Source organism: Musa acuminata, chromosome BXJ3-7, assembly GCF_036884655.1.
Source record: "Musa acuminata AAA Group cultivar baxijiao chromosome BXJ3-7, Cavendish_Baxijiao_AAA, whole genome shotgun sequence".
Classification (NCBI taxonomy): Eukaryota; Viridiplantae; Streptophyta; class Magnoliopsida; order Zingiberales; family Musaceae; genus Musa; species Musa acuminata.
This window is the reverse complement of record NC_088355.1, coordinates 35,329,496-35,357,223: the sequence shown is the minus strand read 5'-3', so window position 1 is coordinate 35,357,223 and position 27,728 is coordinate 35,329,496. Positions and strand designations below refer to the sequence as shown.

General features: G+C 37.3%; 3 protein-coding genes across 4 annotated transcripts; all 3 read left to right on the top strand.

Moving 5' to 3' along the window:
- The first annotated feature begins 232 nt into the window (after positions 1-232).
- Positions 233-3,305, top strand: LOC135642285 (nuclear pore complex protein NUP62-like). Of its 2 annotated transcripts, none has more exons than XM_065158296.1 (3): positions 233-1,844; positions 2,139-2,201; positions 2,278-3,305. In XM_065158296.1, exons 1-2 carry the CDS (start codon positions 602-604, stop codon positions 2,144-2,146), a joined length of 1,251 nt encoding a protein of 416 aa, XP_065014368.1. In that variant the 5' UTR covers positions 233-601; the 3' UTR covers positions 2,147-2,201; positions 2,278-3,305. The 2 variants fall into 2 exon arrangements, with proteins under 2 accessions (XP_065014368.1, XP_065014367.1); XM_065158295.1 differs by having other exon boundaries at positions 2,107-2,201.
- Positions 3,306-10,394: 7,089 nt separating this feature from the next.
- LOC103992240 (uncharacterized) lies at positions 10,395-10,985 on the top strand. The gene has a single exon (XM_009411872.3). The coding sequence runs from the start codon at positions 10,395-10,397 to the stop codon at positions 10,983-10,985; it is 591 nt and encodes a 196-aa protein (XP_009410147.2).
- A 3,463-nt stretch (positions 10,986-14,448) lies between these two features.
- On the top strand, positions 14,449-26,129 carry LOC103992238 (ubiquitin carboxyl-terminal hydrolase 4). The gene is made up of 6 exons (XM_009411871.3): positions 14,449-14,834; positions 16,169-16,285; positions 23,847-23,945; positions 24,635-24,823; positions 24,935-25,116; positions 25,518-26,129. The coding sequence occupies exons 1-6, from the start codon at positions 14,712-14,714 to the stop codon at positions 25,915-25,917; spliced, it is 1,110 nt and encodes a 369-aa protein (XP_009410146.1). The 5' UTR covers positions 14,449-14,711; the 3' UTR covers positions 25,918-26,129.
- The last annotated feature ends 1,599 nt before the right edge of the window (positions 26,130-27,728 follow it).

Sequence of the window (27,728 nt, the reverse complement as noted above, 5' to 3'; positions counted from 1 at the left end):
GCACCTAAATCTTGTCCTTCGCCTTGGTCACCTCTCCACGTGTCCTCATACCTCATGGACTCGTACGATTACATACGTGATTGTGGGCGCAAGTTTTAGTTTATGATCCATTTATACATGTGTTTGAAGCATGTTCTCTCTCTTTCTCTCTCTCTCGATCCATTTATACATGTGTTTGAAGCATGCGCTCTCTCTCTCTCTCTCTCTTACTTTGACCGACCATAACGCAGCTCCTACTGGTTGCAATCCGTGGAGGATCTTTTTAAGTGGAAATGTGAGCTCAAGCCGCCCCCTCTTTTCCACACAGACAAGCTACAAAGAACCAACTCCACCTTTTCTTCCTCCTCCCTTCCACATTTCTCCTCTCCCTCTCTCCCTGCCTTTACTCTCTCTCTCTCTCTCTCTTTCTCTCTAACCGCTCCTCTCTTCCATCTCTTTCCCACTCCTTCCAGGAGTGGTTGCTTTTTGATCTGCTGAACTTTTCTTCCCAATTCCTAGAATGATCACCTTCGTCTTCCTCTCTCCTTGTTCCTCTTGAATCACTTGTTGTATCTCTCTTCCCTCCAACATATATAATATAGTCTCCTCCTCTCTTCCCTTAATGGACTCAGCCAACAGTAGCAGCCTTCACTCCTCCAGTGGTGGAGGCGGTGATGATGAGTTTGATTCCCGCACCGGCTCCTTTTCCGCCTTCTTCCACTCCTCCACTGCAACCTCCGCTAGCGCTGCATCCGCCCTTCGACCAGCACCGCCACCCTCTTCCTCCTACCCCCGCAGCCACCACTTCCTTGACTCCCTCTCCAGCATCGACTCCACCCCTCTCTTCCCCCCCTCCCCCGCCGCCATGGCCTCTCATGGTGTCGGCTTCGGTGTCAGAGTGGGTCCCTCGTCGGTGCAACCACTTGGTCAGTCAAACGTCGCCGCCGCCGCAACCGCACTGACGAGGGGCTCCAAGAAACGTTCCAGGGCATCGCGGCGAGCCCCGACGACGGTGCTCACAACCGACACCTCCAACTTCCGCGCCATGGTGCAAGAATTCACCGGCATCCCCTCCCCTCCCTTCGCCGCCTCCCCGTCCTCCTCCTTCGCCCGCGCTCGTCTCGACCTCTTCCACTCTGCCACTGCCTTCCGTTCCTGCTCTGACCCTCCGCCGCCAGTCTCGTCTTTCCTGTTCCCTCGCCCCTTCATGCAACAGGTTCTGTCCCCTTCTCTCGTTCCCATCTCTTCTGCTTCCTCTGCTAATGCTAGTGCTACTATCTCCAATGCTATTGCTGCAACTAGCAATACTATCTCCAATGCCCATTCTACTACTAGTAATAGCATCAATCCATCTAGTAGCAATAGCTACCAGCTACCTTCGTCTGTACTTGGCCTTGCTAGCCAAAACCAACATCTTCTCGACCCAAGCCTTTCAATCCAACCGCTCCTCCAACCTTCGTCTGCACTTGGCCTCGGTAGCCAAAGCCACCCTCTTTTGAACCCAAGCCTTACGTTCCAATCGCTCCTCCAACCTTCACTTCATGCAAAGAGCAACCTGCCTGCCATGCCAGCAGACTTGGACACCAGACCTCTAACTAGAGGGCACGCCGGTTATGCTTTGAACGAGCTCGGACTCCCAACGAGGCTTGCCGCATCCCAAGGCACGCACTCGGTCCATGCTGCTGTGTCAGGACAGGACGGCGGCAGGGATCGAGCATCACCAAGGCCGATCCTCATCGGTAACTACAGTTCTGGCTCACACCAAAGAGTGAGCAGTAATCACAAGGCGAACTACTCCCGATCGAGTTCGTCGGAGTTCAATGCGGAGAATGTGACAGACGGCGTTACGGCGATGAGGGGCGAAGGTATGGTGGATTCATGGATTTGTTCTTCCGATTAGGAGATAGAGAAGAGATGTGTCAAGTCAAAGGGGAGGAAGGAAATGAGCTCATGCCTGCTTATTCAGCACTATGACTAATAATAGTGGTTCCAACACATTTCTTCTTTCCTAATATCTGCATGTATGTAAATAGGGTTTCTCCTGTGTTTTCCGATTACCACCTCATTGAATGCTAGGGAGGACGTCTGTAGTAAATCTCATTTCTCGACCGGTTTTAATTGACGCAGTGATGCATGTACTTCTTTGATACTTGTCGTAGAACCCTAGGGAGGGAGATGGAGATGAGATGTAGATTACGGACTCGGTTGCAGCTCAAAATGAGGTAAGAAAGATCTCATGGGTTCCATATCATTATGTTACCTTGTTCTTGCTCTCACAACCCTCCGAAACTTCTCTAGGATCGGCGCACGGGATGGGCGCGTCTTCCGGCGAGATTTAAGGAACCGGTAGCCGCTGAATTCTTTGAAATCCACAACAGGAACACCTCCAAGCCATTAAAGCCTACGAGGCAAATACTTTATCCTCTTTAGAAGCTATTACTCCATATGAGGTTCCACTGATATGCCGTCCAAACCTAATAAACAACAGCGCTGACAACAAACGTGTTTGCAGTGTCAACTTAAAGAACAAGAATTGAAAGGCTCACTAGCTCGATGCCCTCTCTCACCCAAAAGGAATTTAATAAGGCCATAGAAAGGTCTGTGATTGCTATGTCGATGTCAAGTAATCAGCCAAAGTGGTTTCTGCCTACTTGCTTGTCGACTCATCTGTCGCCAAGGAAAAGTATCAATGGCTATAGTCATGCCTTCATGTAGAGAGCTGTGTGACACAGTTCTACGAGGAGATGAGGAGGAGGTTGTGGAAGACCCGGCACAGGGGGAAAAGGTGAGTAATATGATATTGAACACAGCTGATTGATTGACTAAAGTGGGAATGGTTAAAAAAGATGTGGTTTTGGGATATATTGGGTGGCCTTTTGAGGTGTGATGTGACATGCATTGAAATCATGAATGGCCCATGACAGGAAATAACCAGTTCCTTAGCAATGATGACTTCCCATTCCTCTGAAACTCATGTGAGGGAGGGCTGCACTGGGAGGGCCTCCCTCTTCCTCCCTTCTTCCCACTGGGGTTAGAATACCTACAATTCAGAGCCAACCAGAAAGAAATAAAGCTTTTCAGCATCTCGAAAGACTGGCAAGTGGCAACCACACTCCACTCACTGGTAGCATGTTGTGTCATATTCCAATGTTTGGTGGCACAGCAAATTAACAGTATATATTTTCTGTGCCAAGAAACCCTTGTTCTTCAGGCAAATATCATAGTGAGTCAAGAACTAGGATGCATGGAAATTAAACTTTGTGTTGCTGCGGGTATGTTATGTTATACATGGTATGAGCATGGATATGATTAAGATTTTTCAGAGATTTCACTGTATGTTCTGCGACATATAATGCAGTCCAGAAGAGCAGAAGCTCCAAAGGGCACATTGTAAGATCATATGGCTGGTGTCTCCCTTTGCCTGGTTGTGATGTTGTTCGGTTGTCATGCATTGCACAACACATTGGACTGCTGCAACAAAAGCATCTCACCAACTAAAGTCGAGTGGGGCATAATGACTGCTGCCTGACTGACTGACAAGTACATCAAGGGTGGTCTCTCTCTCTCTCTCTCTCTCTCTCTCTCTCTCTCCTTCCTTTTGCTTTTACTTTCTTTTAATTAATCTATTCATACATGAAATAAAAAAAAATTGAATTGGAATTCTTGAATTTACAAGAAAAATCTAACATAATTTGAATATAAATATGGAAATGAGGACTGATCATTGTGTAGCCCAACTTCACATCAAGGTCTTTATCAGCTCACCCTTTTATTGTTAGGATTTGGGTTTTGAGGTTTGGTAAAACCTATGAGAGATTGAGGGAAGTGGGGAAAGGAAAGAGAAAAAAAAGGGAGGGATAAAGAGAGGTGTTTGAGCAAGAATGTTATATATAATTGATATAACATACTCTTTTGCATCTAAATTAAGTAGCTAGATTTGATTTGATTGACCAGTGATCTAAAATGACCATACCAAAATGAATTAGAAGATATTAAAACCAAAAAATAACCTCAAATAAGAACCAAATGGACTAGTTTGATCATCCAAAAATTTTGATTTAGTTGCTCTGATTCATCATTATCTATTTCTCAATAGACTGAATATTTCCTTAAATGGTTCTATGGGCTATGACACATATTAGTAATTTATATATAGTAATTTATTTTCCTTAAAACATGACTTTGCAATTGTTCCTTATAATCGAATTTTTCGGATCCAATATTACTTACAAAATTACAGCAGCAAAATAAACAAAATCAGTGTAATTATTTTTTTATAAAAATGTAACTGAAACTAAGAGAGAAGCATAATAATTATCAAATGTGTAATACTGGACATTCTTGGAAAGTAATTTGAAGTTAAAGATTACTAAAGGAAGTTGCAAACTAAATTCTTGGAAACTTTTAGACATTACTGCACATGAATGCAATTAGAAAATATATATACTATGTTTTTTGTTACATTTTTATAGTTACAATTTTAGTTCCTTTCTTAAAAAATATTAGAGAAACTTATAAATGACTCCATTAGGAGCAAAGTTTACCCTTTGCACATATGTATTCATTTATTAAGAGTGAAATCACAATAAGAATATCATGAACTTAGGTCTAGCTTTAGCTTATTGTAGTAATATGTTGATTGATTCCTTAATAGTTATTATTGTTACTCTCTGGTGCATATAATTGAGGATATGCTAAAACAAATTTCCATCATTCATAGGCATATTGAGAATCTTCCAAGCAGTGGACTACTAACCCCCTAAGATCTAGAAAAGTAATGCAATACTTTTCAAGCCTGTTTGTTTTGTCCAAAACGCATCATAATAAAGTGGACTTCTCGAAGGAAAAGGTCTTCATTCTTGTGTTTGGTTCATTGAAAATGGGCAACGATTGTTTAAAGATTCATAGAGAATAGATGTTGATAGAGAGAATTCTTAGGTTAAGTTCGACTTTAGAGGACAACAGTTTAACTACACATTTTTAGGAAAGCCAAATTGAAACAAAGGAGAGTTAGCTGTATGTTTTGACCCATGAAATGTAGCTCTAAGCGCATTATGACATGCTCATTTGCCATCAGTTGGACTTGATAAAGAATAATGCAAAACTCGTGTATGCCTACTTGTTATTATTTCTATATTATTTAAGTACTTATTATTGTTAGCACCATAAATAACACGTGGGTGAGTTAGTACTTAAAAAAAAACGATGATTTAAAATTTTTGACCGATGAAATCGTATGGGAATTATGTTTAAAATTAGAGACGAAGTAATGGTAACGAAGAGTACAAAGAAAATATACACCTAAGTTTAGTTTATAGTGGTTCAATCGTCCCGATCTACATTCACTCTCGATTCTTTTTCCGTCGAGACCATCGACTTTTACTAACGATTTTCTTTCAATGGATGAAGACCAACTATTCTCTTTACAATTCTTTTTTCTTTTCATAGGCTCAAGAGAACCTTTACACCTTTCTTTTATAATAGACCTTATTCCTCCCTCAAAAAACTTCTAACTCAGAGACTCACTAACTCAATAGAAATTATAATTTTTTTTTTCTCATGTACTCTTTCCCCTTTCTACACTTTTTCTTGCTATGCTAAACAAAAATGGGTAAGGTATTTATAAACCCCAAATGACTTCAAAAATAGAGTAAAAAAAAATATTATCTCGAGTTTTCGGTGTACCGACGGTACCACCGCTAGTACTAGATAGTACCACCGCCTGCCACTTAATGTACTGGTAGTACCACTACCAAGTTTGGGCGTTACCACTGCATGACAATCTAGGAGACTGTGTCTAAGTGGTACCACCATCGATTTGGTCAATACTACCACCTAACACTAGCGATATCACCGTCGAGTCTTTTGAAACCGTGCACTTCATACGTTCTAGCTCATAGGTAGTTTCATCGTTTAACCCAACTTTGAGTTACTGAATGTGCCTCCCAATAAGCCTAAATCAATCTCGACTTAAGCCCAATGGGTCCCTAATTGAGTTAGTATTGTTACACCTAAAACCAACTCAATTACAATATAAACTACTTCAATCAAGACATGACCAATTACAAGACAAGAATACTGTGTTGTCCGGCATGTCATTGGTTTATCCGGTGCTTTGTCTGAACCTTCATGCTTCATCCTCTCTTTCGACGTATTGCTCAATCGACTTGTTGACCTCCCGCAACATCCGATATCCTTGACGCGATGTTTGATCCTTCTGGCCCGATACCCGAACTTATGGCATGAAGTTCTTCTACCAGCACTTCGGTTGATCCTTCGGTCCAATGTCCAATCTTTTGACATAATCCATTCCAGTCCAATGTTTGATTCTCATACTTCAATCGATTTATCTTTTCATGATCAAAGTTAGTCTTATATTACTGAAAGATTAGATTATAACTTCATCAATTGATTTTATCATCAAAATTTGAGATTGAACACTCACTACATATTATTTTTTATATTTGATCCTATTAGAATTATGATCTACTTAAAAAATTCATATTAGGATATCTATAGTCATAAAAGTAAAATAAATAATCTTATTTACTTTAACGGTGTCAACTGCATCGATGGAAAACATAATATGTGATACCACACGTTGAATCGGAGCGAAAATAATAGATAAAAATATAATTTTAATATTTTTTTATTTTTAACACATGAAATATTGAAATTATCTTTTTATTACTAAAGTCATCAAAAATAAAAATAATATTAAAATTATCTTTTTACTCATCGTTTTCGTATTGATCCGGCACGTAGTATCATATATTATATTTTTTGTTAATGCAATTGACATCGTTAGAATAAATGAGATTATTTATTTTATTTTTAAAGTAACAAGAATCCAAATATAATTTTTTGAAGTATAAGACTCATGATACTGATAAAATCCGAGAGTGATTTATAATTAGCCCTCATCAACGTGCAATAGTGGGCTTCTCATTTCTAAATATCATTTCTACTTTGATGGTTTACCATATTAAATAATTTTTACCAAACAATTTCTTGTACTTGCACTTGAGTTTAGTCATGTTTTAATCCATCTACCAAACAATTCCTCCCGTTGCTATAGCTTTGATTCATTAGGTTTATAATGTGCAAATCCTATGCGAATTAAATAAACTCAATTTAGGGAGAAAAAGACGAGGGAACAGAAGGGATTTTGACACATATCAATTTTATTTAGGTGGAAGGTCCCCAAGCTACTGACCTAAAACCTCTCTCATAAATGCTCAAGAAACTTTGACATGCAGATGATGACAGCGGTAGGGGAGGTGGGGTTTCCGAATTCCACATATTTCCAAGTGGTAGCGAGAAGAACATGCTATGGAACTCATGGCTTGGTTTTATTTTGGATTGAGTGAATACTTTCAGCAGGCTATACTCGGTAAGCGACAATGAGATGCGGTTTGCTTTGTGTCACACTATTTGCATCTATAAAGCTTGCAATCTATTTATACAAAACGACATATTTTATAGGATAATCTTTTAAGAACAATATCTCTTTTTAGGTTTTCCTCAAAAAAGTTTCTTTTTTTTTTTTTTATAAACCTAGCAACTTATCCTCTTTACCTCTTTTTCTCTATGGACCGAACCGATTAATTATAATATTTTTTATTAATATTATAAAAAATATTTTAATTTAGTATAAAAACGTTGCAATTGGATCGATTCGAACTGGTTCATAAAAAAAATAAAATGAAAGGAAGAAAAAAGAAAAAGGCAGCTGATTGTCGAGTCCGATGTATTCTAAATATTAGGTAAAAAAAAGTTATTTAAAAAATTTACCATATATATATATATATAATTTTGGATGATGATTGAAATAATATCTCTTATATAATAAAGGTTTATTGGCATGAAGTAAAAGATGATGTGTTCATCCCATTTTGTCATAGTGATGGTATTAGTTTTCAAAAATTGACCAACTTACTTTTCAGAATAGTGAACAGTAGTTTGTCCATGAAAGAGGCATAAATCAGCTGTTCATCAGAAGGGTTTGATGGATTTGGTGGTAATTGATGGATGGATTTGATAGCACGATCTACCAATCACTTATGAGGTCTGTCCCAACAACCATGGAAAAAGCTAAATGACTTTCTAACACAACTTGCACCAACAAAGGACAATAAACTGCTGTGCCAACAACTGAGGGACCTCCCTGTCTCTCCTCATTCTTTATGCAAGCCATGCACAGAGTTTGCTTGTTCTTGACCTTCATAATGAATGGCATGATGTCCATTGGTGATTAATGCTGTAAGATGATAATGATGACGTGAGTTATGTGGCCTAAAGCCCATAACAAAATGTGGTAGATCGAAAAGGAACGATCTTGCCTAGTCAAGAAGATTTTATCTTTAATGATATTTAGTCAATATTTGTACTGAAACATTTGAAAGTGGATCTTTCTTCATTGGAAACAAAGGCAGATATAAGCATATTAAATTGCAGATTGTGAATCTTGATGGTAAGACTGATGAAAGATCTGAGAAAGGCACCTCACATATTACAGAAAATTACCATTAGAAATCTCATCTACCTGAAATATCGAATGATCGTTTGCTGTCAAAAGATCTTGCTTCTGAATGTTGTTCAGAGTTTGTTGATCTTGATTTAATATCTCCATCTTGCTGTTGTTTTTACAAGGCCCAAAATGGGCTGTAATGAATTCTTTTTTCATGTTGTGATGACCCTGTTGAGCATTAAATTATTGGAGCAGCATGTTATGTTTGAATTGGATTTGGAGGGTTTATTTTCTGCTCTTTTCAGAGATAGAATCTTTGTTATTATGCTCTCTTTCTCCCAAAAAAAAATGGTCCTTGGTCCTCTAACAATCTGTTGATCACTATAAATATTATTTTTCCTTAGTTTATCATGTCAGCTTTATCAGCCTGTTTGGATTACCACATTCTCTTTCCTAGTTTTGATAACCTTGTGAAGCTGATGAACACTTTCCAACCTTTTTGCATATAATTCACATGGAGCTTTATCCATAATAGAGATATGGTCATCAGATTTGGTCTTTTCTGTAAGATGCATCTCTTTCTGATGCTACATCAGTTCCAAGTCAAGATTTATCCAAATCATGACTCAAGTTTGCCTTTTCATTCTCAAACTTTAAGGTCCAAGAACCACTAGGCAATCTGAGTTTCTTAATTGCAGGTTCTGAAATGATAGCACCAATCACATATAACCATGAGGTTAATGTATGTGGAGAGAGGCTGCTTCACTTTGCAAAGTGTCGGCCACATAATACTCTCACTGAGCAGCCACCTCTCCATGTCAACCCACTTCAGCATCCCATTTCTCATTAAAGTAATAGTCATATGGTCTGGGAAAACAGTTGGATCCACACATGATCCTGCAATGGCAGATGCTCCCACATTACATTGTTCATGTCAAAACCAGCCTTTTCTTCTTTTCCAAGGGACTGAAGAGTGGAAAGAAACAGTTTTGATGGTCCATGCAATTGATGTTGACTGCCAGAGAAGATAAGGATTGTGAACAGGGATATGTTCAGCACTAGTTATTCAAACAAGTTTGACTCTATATCATATACAAATGTATGTAGATGCATATGTTCATATTTATGGCTCTTTTTTATGTTAATTTTTGTTTGGTTGATCTCAAATATTTTCAAGCAAAACTTCAGATCCCTGACACTTTTGAAGAGTCTGACTCACTTGCTGAATGATCTTATTTAGGTAGCATCTAAAACTCTGCAAAAAGAAAAAAGATGTGATGGTTGAACACAGAGCAAAAGTTGCAACCCAATTTTTTCCTCCTGCTCCATTTAAGATAGATATATCATCCATTTCCCTCACATCTAAATCCAACATGTTGAAAGCCTCAACTCTATACCTTAGTTTAGGGAACTGATATTTCCATGAGAGATCACAATCATTAGGATACTCAAATAAAAGATAATTTCAAGACAGCTATTATAAAAGTTGTAAGCAAATAAGGTTTCTGAAATGAGTGTCAACACAAGTGTTGCTGAGCCATCCAAGTCAATTGTGAAGGCCAATGAGCAGCAGATGTTGCCATGCCGCACTTTGAGTTCAGTGGAGAAGCATTGTAAACGTTCGTATGTATCTCCTCGAGTCAGGATCTTTTGACCACTTACATGGAAGCGAGAAACCCACCACTCTGAACGTTATCTCTAAGAGAACAACACTTCCTTATGACCCCTTCTCATATGGCCTTTGGCTCTTTGTTCATCCAAAGAGTACTGCACTGTAATTGGCCATCTGCTGCAGTGTTCACAGGTTAGGATTCATAGGAAACAACCATTATCACACAAGCCTACCGCTATATAAGCAGCAGGCCTTGCTCAGAATTCCTATCTATACCCAGTTCAGGCTCTTCCTTGTTTCTTCTACCTTCCCTGTCGCTCCATTCACTTCATCATGTCTAAGTGCGGTGAGACCTCTCATCTCAGATGTGAGATAAGAGTCGGCAGACTCTCAAACTTCGACCTCGATCTTCCAGGCAACCCGTTCATCAGATACTACGTATTCGCGGGTCACGGGAGAAGAATTCGCATCGACACAAAGGAGGTCATTCCCACCGGCAACCCATGCTGGGATGAGCTCGCAACCATCGAGTGCCAGGGATCGTCAGACCCGGTAAGAGAGCTACTCGAGCCACACACAGTGGTGTTTGAGCTACGACGGAGGAGCAGGAGGATCCCACTTCTTGGAAGATTCACGGGGTCTAAGCTCCTGGGAATGGCCGAGGTCGCATGGAAGGAGGTGTTGGCCTCGCCGGACATGTCGTTGAAGAGATGCGTCAGGTTCGCCTCATTGAGTTCTGAGTTTTATGGGCTCAAACCACCCTGCTTATCGGTGGAGATGAAGGTCGAAGCTGTGAAATCACTGAGCAACAAGCAGAGGAGTGGCCGGAGGCCGGCCATGGAGGGGTGTGCTTGCAGGAGTAGCGAGCGTTTTGGGAGCGAGGAGGACATCCTCCTGGCTGCAGCAACACTAAATGTATGGTAGATAGATGCTTTCACACAAAACAGTGTATGGGTTTCAGGCCTTAAGCTGGCTTTCTTTGCTTTGTAAGTTCTCATATTCATACATCAAATGTTGACTCTCACATTAATGAATCAACATGGATGTATTGGCACTGGAAAAGAAGGTAGTGATGATTCAATAGCAAAAGTGCAAATTGAAGATCCTATGTGTTGTGACCTTTAATGGAACTCATCCAATCTCCATGTCAAAGTTGACCTCCATGAGCTATCACATCATCAGCAAAATAAGGAAAATGAGAATCTGTGTGTGTGTAGTGACTATATTGGAGCACATCCAATTTCTCAATCAAAGTTGACCTGTCATATCAATGGCAAAACATCAAAGTGAGTCTACTCTTTGTCGTGACTTTTGTTGGAATGTCCAATTTCCATGTGCAGTGCAGGCTCAAGAATTACTTTGCACCAACCATGAGCTGTAGCAAAATATGGACCAAAATATGGAGGGAAACCTTTATGGTTCACTTTTTAATTATGGTATAAAATAATCAGTTTTTTCTTTCAAATAAGAAGATAATTGAGTTATTAAAAAGAGAGTCTATTGAAACTAATATTGTCCATCTTTTTGTTTGTGTTCTCCCATTAATAATCAGATATGATCACAATTCTATTAATCTAGTTTTATTATTTTCTATCCAAGGATACATTGAAGAATCAAAATTATATTTAGTCAGACCAAACCTAAAATAGGATAATTTACTTACCTTAATTCATATTCTAATAGGGCTCGGATTAGAATATTCCTCATAAAAATAAAGATAATTGTCAAACATAAGAATATGATTGCCCTATAAGAAAAGTACTAATCTGTACATATCATATAAGGAAAATCTTTCTACCCTAGCGACTTGAAATGCCTCTCGTACTATAAAACAAAAAGTGTGCTCTCATCTAAAAAAAATTAAAGAAGTCTTCAATAAACTCATTAGTTATTCTCTTACAAAAGAGAAAATATGAAAAGAGAGAGAAGGAACTCTACAAGGTATAGCTAGTCCTCGTCTTCTTCCTCGATTTCTAACGGTCAAAGCTTCATATAAGCTACTAGTTATGAGAAGCCCCCAAAGCTTGATGTTTATTGTCTCAACCTGTGTAAAGTTTCAGTAATAAGAGAGAAGGAGAAAATAAATAATTAACAATGAAATATAATTTATCGAGAATACGCAAGTGTTGTCAAAAAATAACCTATACTTCACATTGGTTATTAGTATCTTTATAATTTTTTTTTATTTTATTTTCATTGCTTTTAGCCTTGCGTTTATCTTTATAAGCAATAAATATTGTTTTCGTTTAGTTTGGTGCCTATTTCTTTAGCGATAGCTCTTTTCTCTGTCCAAATTTTTCTTCGAAAGATGATATCAAATCGATGAATCATCGAAACTGAATCTCATATAGATTAGTTAAAAAAATTTCAAAAGAAAATAATAATATTAAATCTGAATGTAAAATTGTTTGTATAGTATGATTTTATTATTGGGAATTGAGAGAAGAGTCAAAACGAAATCTCAAACATTAACGATCAACAAAATATACTAGAAAGTAAAGATAATATTAATGTGGTTCGCTTATTGTTTGTATCTATGAAAATATTTTAATTTTTCATTATATAAAAAATAATACAAAAATATCTCTTTTAAGTTATTTCAAACCCAAAAAAACCTTTACACTCTCTCACATAAATCTAAAAAAAATCTTATTCTAACTCTCTCACTTTACTAAGAAATACCTAAAACACCCAAAGTATTTTTCTTTATACCTTTCTCTCAAAATCATTCATCATAAAAGACTCACAAAACTTAAAAAGACTCAAGTAAATTGGTCTCCCTCAAATCATTCATCATGGCATTTGAAATTGCCAAACTATTAATGTTTTTTATTATGATTGTTTTGCACACTATTGGCTGAACATGACACTAATTTCTAATAAATTACAAATAGTAATAAGATTAGATAATATTGTAGACCCATAACCACTAGTATAAGAAATCAAATGATGAAAATCTGAATCAAATTCAATTAATTTTTAGGCTGTAAATCAAATCTAATATACATAATTTAAATTTTTTAATATGTAAGACTATCATCTTAATTCATCTCTGTCATCTTATACACATAAATATTTCTAACAATTAATATAATAATCTTCCTCAATTTAAAATCTTTTATCTTTACATACTTAATCTTATCCAAAGCCCATCTAAGACCATAATGACAAAGGATGTGAAAATAAAAGAAAAAAACTCCAGTAATGAGTTCAATGTTGAGCACTTTATACACATTGTAACCTTTCCTGGCAAACTTTTACTTGTGAAATTACCAAAGATGCAAACTTTTACTTCTTTTTATCCTCATCCTTATTTCGATTATATTATCTTGATCCACTGAGGGTGCATCGAACCCTCCACTAAAGAAATGATAATATCATGCTTCATCTATCAAAGACATATTTATTACAGGTTCAACTCGGTGCATCAATTTCCAAGGATGCTTACTGAATTATCTGTCTGTGACTTCATCAATTTTGAACAAAAAGAAAGCAATCCAACCGAGAAGACAAAATTAACTATGACAAGTTCTATGTAGGACTTTTGTCTGTTCTTCATCGCTTCATCTATCTTCTTTTCTACAAACAATTGCGTTGTGGAATTCTCAAGCAACACCTCTCTCATCTTTTGGATTATTACATATAAAATAAAGAAAGATTATTTCTTGATCGTATCTTTCAATCTATATCAGACAAAGGAAGAAGGCGAGGGAGAGAGGTCAGCAACCATTTTCTTATCGCCGCCTCTCATTAAATACCTTAATATAACAGTCATTACGAAGTTTCAACGAGGATCATGAAAACAAATAATATAAATATATATTGATTTATAAAGCATATTAAATTGCATCGATTTTATTTGGTGTGATATTATCATGTTAATTTAACATGTCTATATTTATCCTTAGTCATGCTAACTAGAATGATTGGATCAGCGAAGAACCAGAAAACACGTCATCTCCTCTACGTTCTGGTAATAAGTTGACGGCGGGTCCCTCAGTGGTATCAATAAGAGAGCAGGTAGCCAAGTGGGTGAACTTTCGATAACTAATAAATTCCCCTCTTCTGGTACGACAACCAAGAAACAGAAGGGAAAAAAAGGAAAAAGATAAAAAAAGACGGAAAATAATTTTACGTATTTATCCTTGCAATTTATGATGGATATAAAAATATAAATTGGCTTGCTTAAGTTAAAGTAATATAAGAAAGATATATTATGGCATTAGGTCTTCTTATATTATAAACCTAAATTAATTAATTAACTTAACTAACAGAAATTAACTACAGTATTTAGATTTATAAAACATAACCAATATTAGAGGGATATATATGTAATTTTGTTTAAAAGGAAAAAGGAAAAGGAGAAAACCACGCAGATCAATAGCGGTTAACCTTCCGGTCTCTCTACTTCGATCATACCCTTCGCCAATCCCTCGCGAATTCGTGGAATTCGACTTACCCTTCGCCATCGGAATCCTGCCTCAAACCTTGGGAGCCCGATCCTTCCAGCTATCTATCACGGTGGAGACCCCTTCGGTGACGGAGGCCAGCGGAACGGCGGCCGAGAGAGGGCCGGAGAGGTCGCGCTCCGGTCTAGGGCTAGGGTTCCGATACCTCACCGGGGTCGCCGGCGGCTGGTGGGACAAGTGGATGGTCATGGGGGCCGCCGGCTCCAAGCTAGAGAAGGCCCTCGGCGACCAGTTCCCGGAAGGCGAGCATTATTTCGGTCTCGAGAATTTCGGCAACACCTGCTACTGCAATAGCGTCTTGCAGGTCATTTCCTCTCCGTTTCCGTTGTTAATTGGATGCAGGAGCTTGATTGGAATCTCGTAGCTCGTAGTCGTGTTAAATCAAAGGCGCGTTCTTCTTAAAATGAAGGGTTACTTCTTTTCTTGTTCCTAATTCATATACTCGTGACTATTAATTTGGTGGTTCTTATCTGAGACAAAATATTTATATTTTCATTTGTTAACATAGATTTAATGCGCTTCCATATCGGTATGTTAGTGCTCTCGGTTGTATTTGTTCTGTTCCTCTTCTTCTCTTTTCTTTTTTTGGTTATGCGGTAAAATGTTTAAAAAAAAATTGTTCTTGGCTGAAGTGAGCGACTTAAATATGCTCGTTTGAATTATTTGTAATACTCCTTTTGTGCTTATAAACCTATTACTCTCATTGAATTACCATTTTGTATGAACAACATTGATAAACAAGAAAGAAACTTATTGCATGAGAAACTCTTTTGCTTTTGAATTGTTAAACAGTTTCTGACAGGGAAAAGAAGTGTTAGCTAATGGCTTTTCATTAGTCTTCTGGCACAGTAAATCTGTCGATATGCAGGAGAAAGAAAAAGAGAACTCACTTCTCTTGAAAAACCATTGATGGGTTAATAAAATTGGTCCAATCATTGGATTTAACCAGTACCTAATTTAATTGTTAATTGAAATCAAGTTAAAGCCAATGGTAAGTTGAATATGACATACAGAATATGTTGGAAATATAATGAATAGTTTATGATATAGATCTCTTGACTTGTCTGCTAAGGATATCATCAAAGTTTTTGGAAAATATTATTCTATATTCCTCTAGTATATTTGTTGACAGTCTCATCTCTGTTGTATTAAATATTTGGACATCTAGCTTCAAGTCAGGGTTCTAGGTCGACCATAGTGAAAGTTGTCTGTCTCATCTTCAGTTTAGTTGCACTTGTGCTTTCGCACCAATGTCTCGAAGTCCTGTTTAACTATTTTCACATTTTGTATGTTCATAGATGACATGAATACAGATGAACGTTTCAGCCTAACATAATAGAAGATTGTTATGTTACCTTAAGTTGTAAATCATTTTTTTTATTATAAAATTTCTCCCTTAAGGTTTTCCTTATCAATTACATCAGAGTTAACTTGCAACATAGTTATTTTCACTATCATCCCATCATCCTTTAACATTTTGGTTTAAAATCATTGGGCATGTGTTATTGCTGAAAGGAACTTTGGATGGATATGTATGTCCTGTCTGATGCATTGTCTAAATGGGTGTTTTTTTTTTCAAATTTCTTTGTTTTGTAACAGATAAATCTGTATTTTAATTCTTTATTATGCCACATGCAGGCTCTTTATTTTTGCATTCCTTTTCGAGAGCAATTACTATATTATTATTCAAATAACAAGAATCTGGGAGATGTTGAGGAGAACCTTTTAACATGTTTGGCGGACCTTTTTACTCAGGTAAACAAAATTTTCATTACCAACTTGCAAAATATTATGCCAAATTTACAGAAGCCTTTGATGAGTTTTCTGTTGAATAAATCATGTTGCATTACAAAATTTGAATGCATATTCTTGGTCCATCTTTTTTGGTTTTAACAGAATACTATCAGTGATGGAAAACCATCTAGTTTTAGAAAGGATTTAAAAAAAGTTTATTTTAGGCAAATAAATCAACAAAAAGTCATCAATTAGTTAGTCTAGAAATTCTAAGAGTTGGTTTAAAAATTGAAAAGTTTTTTGGTCTTCCTAGGGACTCCTTTTGTATTAAGTACACTCTTGTATTATGTACACTTATTGACTATTTAGGTGTCCTAGAAGTCACATTGTCTTCCTTAATTGTACTAAGGCTCCTAAACCCCAATAAATAGTGGAGTTTGTCAATGGATCAAATACTTTAGATTTAAATGAAAAGAATTGCATCTTCTCTCTTTTAGTCTCTTTCTCTCCTCTCTAATCTCTAATCTGACTCCTCTTTTTCTCTCCTCTCTAATCTCTAATCTCACTCCTCTCCTTCTCTCCTCTTTAATCTCTAATCTCACTCCTCTTTTATTCTCTCTCTATTTCTCTACCTTGTTCTATATGGTATCAAAGCACATCAAGAAACCTGCCTTGTACCTCATTGGGCCCCAGCTAGCAGCTTCAAACAACAACGGCGTTTCTCACAGATCCTTACACCTTCAACGTCAACCCTTTGCGTGTGGAGTTGGACTTTGGGGTGACTATTCCTACGTAATTGGTGGACCATATAGCCCTTAGTGTCGGGTAAATTTTTGAGGACTTTACTTCTTTTTTTTTTTGTTGGAAAGAAAAAATCATATATTTTATTAGATCATGATTTTTGTTGCTTCTCCCTCCATTTTCTCTTTTTTTTATTTATCACCCTCTCTCTCCCCATTAGCTACAACTACAGTACCACTACAATTTTAACCTTTGAAAGTTGTAATAAAAAAACAAAAAATGAGAAAAAAAAGATTGAGAACTATTTGAAATATTGTATTTCTACTTTGTGCATTGCAACCATTAACAACCTTATTTCTAAAAGGTAATTTGTCGATAGAATTAGAATCATGACTTGATAAGGTGAAAACCAAACTACTCTTGATAAATCCCTAAACCAACAAAGTAAGGTAGATACCCTTAGGACCAAGTTAGCAGATTATGACATGATATTGAACCAGTTATGTGACCAAATGACCTAAGTCTTAAGAGCTCTCCAACACCTTGAAAAACGACCCATGAATGAGGAGGTTGATGAGTCGATTAGGTAAAATATCCATTCTCCAAAATCTATAGCTTCAAATCAAGGAATTTTGCCTACTCTGGAACCCTACTCAAGTGACGAAAACGAACTAGAAATTAAGGATGCTCATGTTAATGTTGTTTGCATTATTCTCTCTAGTGCTAGTGATTTCAATGAATGAAAGAGGACAAGTATCTTCCATACTTTTATCCGAAGCGGGGAAAGAACTTACAAATTGGTTATTGCATGGGGTAGCACTATGAACATAGTCTCAAACTCTACTATCAAGAGACTAAACTAAAGGTAGAGTCACATCCAACCCATTCAAAGTAGCCTAGGTTAACAAAACCACTCTACCCGTGTTCAAGAGATGCTTGGTACCAATCAAAATGGGCAATTACCTAGATGAGATTTACTGTGACGTCCTATCAATGGACGTTACCCACATTCTTTTAGGTCGGCCTTAGTTGTATGACCTTGATGTTACCAATCATAGGAGAGAATACGCGTATGCCTTTCGATACAAAAGCAAAAAACATTATTCAACGACTAGCAAAACTATTAGAAAAGGAAAAAACAAGAACTCCCAAGTCTCTTCCACAAACCCCAACTACCAAGGGACTCCATTTACTGAATCCTAAAGCTTTTAAAATAGGGAGTCTAGATAATAAATTTTGTGTGGCCATCATTACTAGAGAAATTCTTAGCTCTTGCACTATTCTTGACCTAACTCTTGAGGTTAAAACCTGATTAGATGAATTTTCTGATGTCATGCCCTTAGAATTACCTAATGAGCTGCCACCCTTGTGGGAAATCAAATATGTCATTGACTTTTTCTCATAATCGCAACTCCTTAATCTCTCACATTAATGAATCCTAAGAAGACAGTCGAGTTAAACAAACAAGTTAAGGAACTTTTAGCTAAAGGCTTTGTACGATATAGCTTCAGTCCTTATGCTGTCCTTGCCTTGTTAACCCCTAAGAAAGGTGGGACATGGAGGATGTGTGTGGATAGTCGAACAATCAACAAAATAACAATTAAATATTGCTTCCCGATTCTTTGACTAAAGGATGTGTTAGACTTTCTTGCTGGATCTGGTTGGTTTTTGAAACTTGACCTGAGAAGCGAATGCCACCAAATTTGTATTAGACTTGGTGACGAATGGAAAACAACATTCAAAACTCAAGATGGTCTATATGAGTGGCTAGTCATGCCTTTTGGTCTTTCTAATGCCCCATGCACTTTTGTATGCTTCATGAACCAAGTTTTACTAACATATATAGGCAAGTTTATTGTTGTATACTTTGATGGCATCTTGATCTTTAGTAAGACCAAGGACAATCATTTAGATTATCTTCAATAGGTTCTTGCAACCCTTTTTGTTGCTAAGTTATATGTCAATTTGAAAAAATGTTCGTTTATACAAACTCATGTCATATTCCTAGGCTTCATCATTTCTGCCCAAGGTGTTGCCACTGATCCAGAAAAGATTTGCATCATTTAAAATAGCTTGAGCCTAAAATCAATATTTTAAAAAGAGCAAGGCGTGAAGATTCCAAAATGCCTGAGGTACTAAGCACTCGCCTAGGCACCCTTTTGAGCGAAGCGAGGCGTCTGAAATATTAAAATATAAAAAATATATAATACAATTGATAAATATGATTAATGGTGCTAATTATAGAGTATTATATGATAACAATAGTTAACATTTAACAATAATTTTAATATTAGTTAAGGATTAACAATCTACTATTAACATTAGTTAAAGGGGAAGAAAAGAGTCACTAACGGTGGAACATGAGGCCGGAGAGGGCGACGGTGACGGAGTAATTTTGGGGCAACGATGGTGATGACAAAGGAAGTTGCAGACGGTGGCAGTAATGATAGAGAAAGTTTCGGATAGCGACAGCGGCGACAGAGGGAACTATGCGCTGAAGCTAGACCTTCGGATCCATCCGTTGGCAACAAAGGAAGCGTTGGACCTGTGCATTAGTGGCGGAGGCAACGACTGCGCACAAAGGTAGCGACAGGAGCAGAGGTGAGTCAGAGTGGCAAAGTAGGGACTGTGGGTTGGGGTCACACAAGGTAGGGGTTGGGGTTTTACTATTTTATCATATGTTCGATTGTTTTGCTTCAATCGAACACTTTCTTGAGGCACCGGGCGCTTGGGTTTAGGTGAGCACCCAGGCATCGCTTCACTGAAGTGCATTGCTCGATTATTGTGCGAGGCGCTTGGGCCTCGCCTTACCTCACCCGAGTGCCTAGGTAAGTGCTCGAGAGCCTTTTTAAATCACTGCCTAAAACCCTTTTTAAGGTCCAAAATTTCCATGGATTAGTCTTTTTCGATAGAAGATTCATTAAGGGTTTAGTTCTATTATGGCACCAAACACTGACTGCCTAAAGAAAGATGAGGTTTTATGGATCCTGGCCGCCACCAAAGCCTTTGCTGACATCAAAATAAAAATGACCATCTCTCATGTTCTTAGGCACCCTAACTTTAGTAAACACTTTAAAATCACTTGCGATGCCTCCAATATAGGCATAGGAGGAATTCTTAGTAAAGAAGGTCAATATTGTCTTTTTCAGTGAAAAACTTAATGATGCAAAATAACATTATTCTGCCCATGACAATGAATTTTATGAGATTTTGTAATGTTTTAGGTATTGGTGATATTACCTTCTACTGTAAGAGTTTGTCTTGTTGTCTGACCACCAAGCCTTAAGGTACTTAAATACCCAAAAGAAGTTAAATGCTCGACATGCCAAGTGGGTTGAGTTTCTCGACGAATACTCTTTTGTAATTAAGCATTGTTTTGACACTCTAAAATAAAGCCACTGATGCCTTTAGTAGAATTTATGCAATTCTATCTACCATGAGTGTCAAGGTCATAGGATTCGAGCAATTAAAAAAAAAGTATACCCAATGTCCAGACTTTAGCCATATATCGAGAAGTTTAAGACAGAAATCGTTGTGAACATACAGACTTTATTTTTAGGGATGGTGACTTTTTTCGATCTACTAGATTATGTTTCCCCTGATCCTCCCTTCGAGACTTCCTTATTTGGGAAACGCACGTGGGTAGATTAGCAGGTCACATAGGCTATGACAAGACCATTGTATTAGTGGAGGATAGATTTTACAAGTCTTCCTTAAAGCTAAATGTTGCTCTAGTGGTGTCCTAATGTCGCACCTATCAAATTTTCAAAACTCACAAACATAATACTTGTAGCACCCTGATGAGTCCTACATCGAAAGTGAGAAGACTAAGATTGACTTATAAGGGTTTGATGAATGTACTACTATCAACTTCAGCTTAAGCATTTTGATTAGTGGTTTAGGTCAAACGAAGTTGATGAGTCAGTTAGCTTATCAGGCTGGGTCCGTGACAAATATTAGCCTATACACCCCATTACCCTTTCCACATTCATCATTGCAAGATATGAGTTTAGATTTTGTCTATGGACTTCCCAAAATAGCCTGTGGCTATGACTCTATTTTGGTTTATGTTGATCGATTTTCAAAAATTACCCACTTTATCCCTTGTAACAAGACCAACGAGGTTCTTTTGAGAAGTGGTTAACTTACATAGCTTGCCCTTAACCATGATGTCTGATAGAGATGTGAAATTTGTTAGCTACTTTTGGAAAACTTTGTGGAAACTGTTTGGCACAACATTGAAATTCTCTTCAGCCTTTCACCCCAGACTGATGGTCAAACTGAGGTTGTTAACCATTCCTTTGGAAATCTTCTTACATGTTTACTTAGAGAGAAACTCGGAAATTGGGACCTAACCTTACCCATTGTAGAATTTGCATACAATAACTCGGTCAACTGCTCCACTGGAAAAAACCTATTTCAAACTATCCTCGACTATACCCCTCACATCCCCATTGACCTTGCACCCTTTCCACTTAACTATCGTGCCTCAGAACCAGCCCACACCTTCGCTCAACATATTCATAATTTATATGCTGAAATTCGACGTAAAATTACCCTAAGTAATGAAAATTACAAATTTGCTACTAATGCACATTATAAAAGTCAAAGAGTTTCAAGTTGGCGATTATGTCTTGGTTCGCGTTTGTCCTGAGAAATTCCTTAAAAACTCATCCAAAAAGGTGCATGCCCGAGCCATTAGTCCTTACTCCATTATCCAAAAATTGGGATCTAATGCATATATGCCCAATTTACCTTCCGACTTAAATATTAGTCTAGTTTTCAATGTGGAGGATTTAATTATATATCATGGTACTTTTGAGCCTCCTCTATTTATTGGTGTTCCTGCAAGTGACAATCCTCCCAAAGCATCAATTCTTCTACAACACAAGGATGACATAGAGGTCATTCTTCATGACCGCCTTATTACGCTTGCTACTAGCATTACTTAACACTTCTTATCAAGCTATGTGATCATCCAGCTTTTGATGCCACTTTGATTACTTTGGAGGAACTTCGTGATTTTATACTAGACTTATTGGACCAATACCTTGCCGATCACTCTCTGGGGTTGAGTTCTTTTCCACCAGGGAGAATGATGGTAAACCATCTAACTTTACAAAGGATTTCAGAAAGTTTAGTCTAGACAAAGAAATCAACAAAATATCGTCTATTAGTTAGTCTAGAAATCCTAAGAATTGTGTTGAAAATTGAAAAGTCTTTTGGTCTTTCTTGGGACCCCTTTTGTGTTAAGCACTGTTGTATTAAGTGCACTCATTTACTATTTAGGTGTTCTAGAAGTCATATTGTTTTCATTAATTGTACCAAGGCTCATAAACCCCGGAAACCCCGGAGCTTGTCAATGGATCAAAAATTTTAGATTTGAATAAAAAGAATTGCATCTTCTCTCTTATAGTCTCTTTCTCTCCTCTCTAATCTCATTCCTCTCTCTCTCCTCTTTAATCTCTAATCTCACTCTTTTACTCTCTCTCTATTTCTCTACCTTGTTCTACATCAATCAGTTTTATGGAGGGCCAGTCTAGGCGCTAAGTTAAGATTGCCACTTCACAATCTGGTTGACCAGCATTGGGCGACAAAAAGTCTTTCTACTTTGCAGATGTAAGACTGCTAACGTTGACTCTCCTTAGACATTGCATTGACAGTTCTTCAAGCATTGAGCCACCTTCTCTGTCACTATCAGTTGTATGAATGCTAATATTTTAGTTGAACAACACTGATTATACTAATGGATTTGTAGTTTGGAGAAGTGATTAAATGATGTAAATTATTTTATCAAACTATACTACAAAATATGTGAGAAATTGCATCAAGGAATCTCATTTGTCTGCAGATCTGGCATTTGTGATAAATTTTAGACTATTTACTTATTCAGGCTTCCATCTTCACTGCGATTGATTATGTTGTATTTCTTTACTGCATTTAAACCTGACTACTCTGGTTTTGAAGGAGTGTCATATGAAGGTAGCGCAATGTACAAGAGTAATTGTTGTTATCAACTTATGATGCAACGGCTTCTTATATCTATTAAGTCTTTTGGTCCATCTGGCATTTATCAGTCGAAGATGTTTGAAAGCTTATGCACAAGATCCAAGGGTTCATCATATTGGATTTCCACTTGAGCTTTTCTATGTTTATGAAAGACAACAGAAATTTTTAACCTTATTCCAAGTGGTGAATACATTCCATTCTGTGTTAGTCCAATCAGTAAGAGATCTGCTGCGAGAACATAGATAAGACTTATGAATTAAGTTTTAGCAGTATGATTCTCATGGCTTCTACAGCCTTGAATAACTTCACAGTTGTTAATTATTTCCCATATAGGGGTACACTGTAAAATATGCTTGAAATGAAAATTCAATTACTAGGTGATACATCTAACGGATGGAGTTATTGCCATGTTAAAATAAGAAAATTGCTTTCATGTTTAGGAGAATTTCGGCAGGTGCATCTTGACTCTAAACAGATGGTCTTACTCATCAATTGTCCGCTAGGTTTTAAAGAAAAACAAAGACCTTTTTTGCCTGATCTGGGAGTGTGTTAGTTTCGACACTAGCATTTTAGGCTTCAGCTCCACAACTTGTCATAAATTTCATCTATCTACTGTGCCACTTAATTTTTTCCTTGCCAAACAAAATTTGCATAAAGATGATCATGATGATAGTGTTTGTTGCCAAACAAATAGTATTAGCAACATAGGGACTCATAATAGTTATCGAAGAGCCTAATCTTGGTCATTTTGTCAGAGTATTACTGCTTTAGGTTTATTATATATATGTTATGTTTTATCAGGAACTTATGTCTCAGTTGGTGCTTTGTGCAGATTAGCTCCCAAAAGAAAAAAACTGGTGTTATTGCTCCGAAGCGCTTTGTGCAGAGAGTGAAGAAACAGAATGAGTACTTCCGCAGCTACATGCACCAGGTAATTTAATTTGACTTGATAATTTGTTAATATGGAAACAATAGTTGGATAGTTGGATATCGTAGTTGATTCAGGTCTATATATCCAATCAACAACCTTAGCATGGATGTTTTTTATTCTAGCATACAGAGCACAGATCGTGTTTGATTCTTTATTTTGTATTATCCTAGCCACAGTGAATACAGTTTCATTTGAAGTGAAATTCAAATTGAAGTAAACTAAAGTTGTCAAGATGAATTGCTAATCGTTGCCCTTTTTTTCCTTATCAATTTCATTGTCCAAATGCTCCACGACCAACCAATGCTAGCTATGAACTGTAACATTGTCATTATTGCATCTGTTACTTTAGTTCATTATACAAAATGTTTCTGTTGTTTATTTGATGTGTAGAACAAGCCATCTGTATTGTGTTATTTTTCTCCATGTTATGTCTTCTTTCAGTCAATGGGTCATAAGTTCTATCATCTGGATGGTGTTCGTAGGTAAAATACTCCTTTGAAATGCCATCTCATCCTCCCTATATGAAGTTCTTGAAAGATTTCCTACTATTGTGCTTTGAGTCACCAGTCACCACATTCATATTATATTAAGTTGAAGCACATGGCAGCTCTTATTCTACATCTTTTTGGCATTGTGATTTTGCTGGCTAATCTCATATGAAATGATCTATTGTCCTGTGGCTTTTGTAGGATGCTCATGAGTTTTTGAATTTCTTGCTGAATGAGCTTGCTGATATTCTTGAAAAAGAGTCTGATGCTGCAAAAGATTCCATCGAAACTTCATCACCATCTGAAAAACTTGCCAATGGACCAAACCATTCTTTGCCAAATGGGGTGCCCAAAGAGCCACTTTTGACCTGGGTTCACAAGAACTTTCAGGTGAATCAATTACCCTAACTTGTTACGCGTCTTTTATTAAATGTAACATGCATAATGCTAATTAAGTGATGCTTCTTGTTGCCAACGTAAACTTACATTTGTTGATGGCAGGGCATATTGACCAATGAAACAAGATGCTTACGCTGTGAAACTGTCACTGCAAGGGATGAGACGTTTCTCGATTTGAGCCTTGATATTGAGCAGAACAGTTCTATAACAAGCTGCCTCAAAAACTTCAGTTCAACAGAGACTCTAAATGCCGAGGACAAGTTCTTCTGTGATAAGTGCTGCAGGTGTCTCATCAGTTTATATTGTGGTTCTTAATCTTGTTGCCAGTAAAGTATTTTTTTTTCTGAGGAGAATCATATCACCATGTGCATATCTACACGCATCATAAATTGCATCTCTTTCCTAAACAAGTTTTAATTTTCAGCTAGTTATGATCATGTGTGTAATTCTTAATATGCTTCTTGAACAATTTGGGAAAATGTTAATTATTTCTGCAACTCAGAGGTGACAACTTAAGTCAGTAGTAAGTGCTGTGGTCACAGGCAGGTGGTTCAAATTTTCGAGATCATCGGCACGAATCATGAGCGATATTGTGTTTTACTTGAATAAGTTTCCTTGCTACCTTGTGATGGATCGTCTTTTGCTAACTGTTTCTCAAGTACAAGAGTTTTGTTTCTCTATGCAGTTTGCAGGAAGCACAGAAGAGAATGAAGATCAAGAAGCCACCACATATTCTTGTGATCCACCTCAAACGCTTCAAGTATGTCGAGCAGCTCGGCCGGTACAAGAAGCTATCGTACCGTGTTGTGTTCCCCATGGAGCTGAAACTTAATAACACGGTCGAAGACATAGACTCTGAGTACTCTCTCTTTGCGGTTGTGGTTCATGTGGGGAGCGGTCCCAACCATGGTCACTATGTTAGCCTTGTCAAAAGCCACAACCACTGGTTGTTATTTGATGATGAAAACGTGGAGATGATCGATGAATCGATGGTGCAGACATTCTTTGGTTCCTCTCAGGAGTATTCTGGCAACACAGATAACGGGTACATCTTATTCTATGAGAGTCTTGGTGGAAAGAGCTAAAAAAACCTTGCTCGTTACTTGTGGCCTTTATTCCTTCTTGTCACCTCTTCCAAATTCATACATACTCCATGTAACACGATCAGAAGCTCTTGGGCTTCTGTGAGACGAATGAGAAGATGTCATACTTTGGATCGGTGCAGTGTACAGTGGATGGTGGAAGCATACAGTCCTTTTGTTTAAGAATAAATTAAAATTTACGTGGCTGATGAGAACTTTGGGGATCATTTTATAAACAGAAAGTGCAATTCTCCCACTATATGCACTGAGTAGCGCCAGGATTTACATGGTGGAAGAATTTAATGATTTTTTGCTTGATTTTTTTTCAGAGAGTTTCTATCTCCAGGGTAATTGCAGGGAGGCAAAGTCCATGTTGAAAGCTTGTAAAAGCGTTCATGATTCAGGAATGAGGGGGGTAAGGAATCTGTATATATAATGTTCGAGGCCTACCTTCAACTATCAAACTTTGCTTGGGTCATTGCTTGTACGACAATGGTACGGACCTGATGAGCAAATGATGACAACAAATTGTTTTAGATGTTGAATTATTATTTTTCCCTAAAACAAACTTCCTTTAGTATGTATTTCAATTGGCGTTGACCTCCTCGACCTAAATTAGAGAATTAAAGTGAATTTTTTGGTGAGACATTTTGCCTTGTTCTCAAATTATCCTTTCCTTTTCGTCTTTTCATGCCCCATAACGTCTTCTTTTTCACTCACATACAGTGTTTCTAAGCTGAGGCATCGAAACAGGAACATACGGTGTAGTTTATTCCAACTTCTTGGTTTTTTATTTTAATGTGAAACATTAATTATATAACAGGAGACAATTCTTTGATGGAGATCTCTTCTTCTTCTTCTTTTTGTTTTTTGAAGAAAAGAAGTCATATGCTCTCAAAATTTCATGATTTATAATATACCCTTACAATTTAATTGTCGTATATATACAAAGACAAAGATATAAAATCATTGGCAATTCCATTAAAGACCAAAAATATTCTGATTTCTCATCGATCGATGATACAATTTCTGGGTTGATGTGACAATTCCACGTTTGGTATCGTCAGTCATTGATACCAACATGTGAACTGGTTACGCATGATAAGGTACCTGATGGAGCCAGCTGGGTATGAGTAGGTAGCTTGTGGCCCTTTTTTTCCAGCTACAAATTTGTTGGTAGTTGAGAGAGACTGGAGACTTTTAATTATGTATTATTTTTTTTGTTGCAATTTTCAAAATGAATAATATGGATTTCCATTTTATTTGGCAATTCTGAAGTAAAGATATTTTGCATCTTCATTTGAGTTCATTTCTAGATTTATAATATACATAACTTTTATAGTTTGTCAGATAAAATAAGCAAAAGAAATGCAGCAAATAGGTTTGAGAAATGCATCAAATGCTACCTGATTGATATGTGCTGCATTTCATGCCCATCACATCTGGTCAATCATACATTTTCATGCTCATTGCATGACCTAATCTCTTACATAATAGTGTCCTTTTGTTTGCATCTAATCTCTCTCCTTAATGTATTTTTAACACCAACATCGAATCACGTGGGAACTGTCATTGCATACCATTGTTGACTTCTCTCAAATCAAAAGGTATCATCGTAATATCATTACAACATTTTCTTTATCTGTATTGTCATACCACATTACATTGAGCCAGGAAAACACATCATGCATAATCCAAGTCAACGAGTGCTTAAAGTCATTCCCAATGTCAATACGTGCCTGGGAATTGCCTTCTTCCCTCTCCCTTTGTGTTCTCATGTGCAAACGAGGTCTGCTTACCCACTGCAACCCACA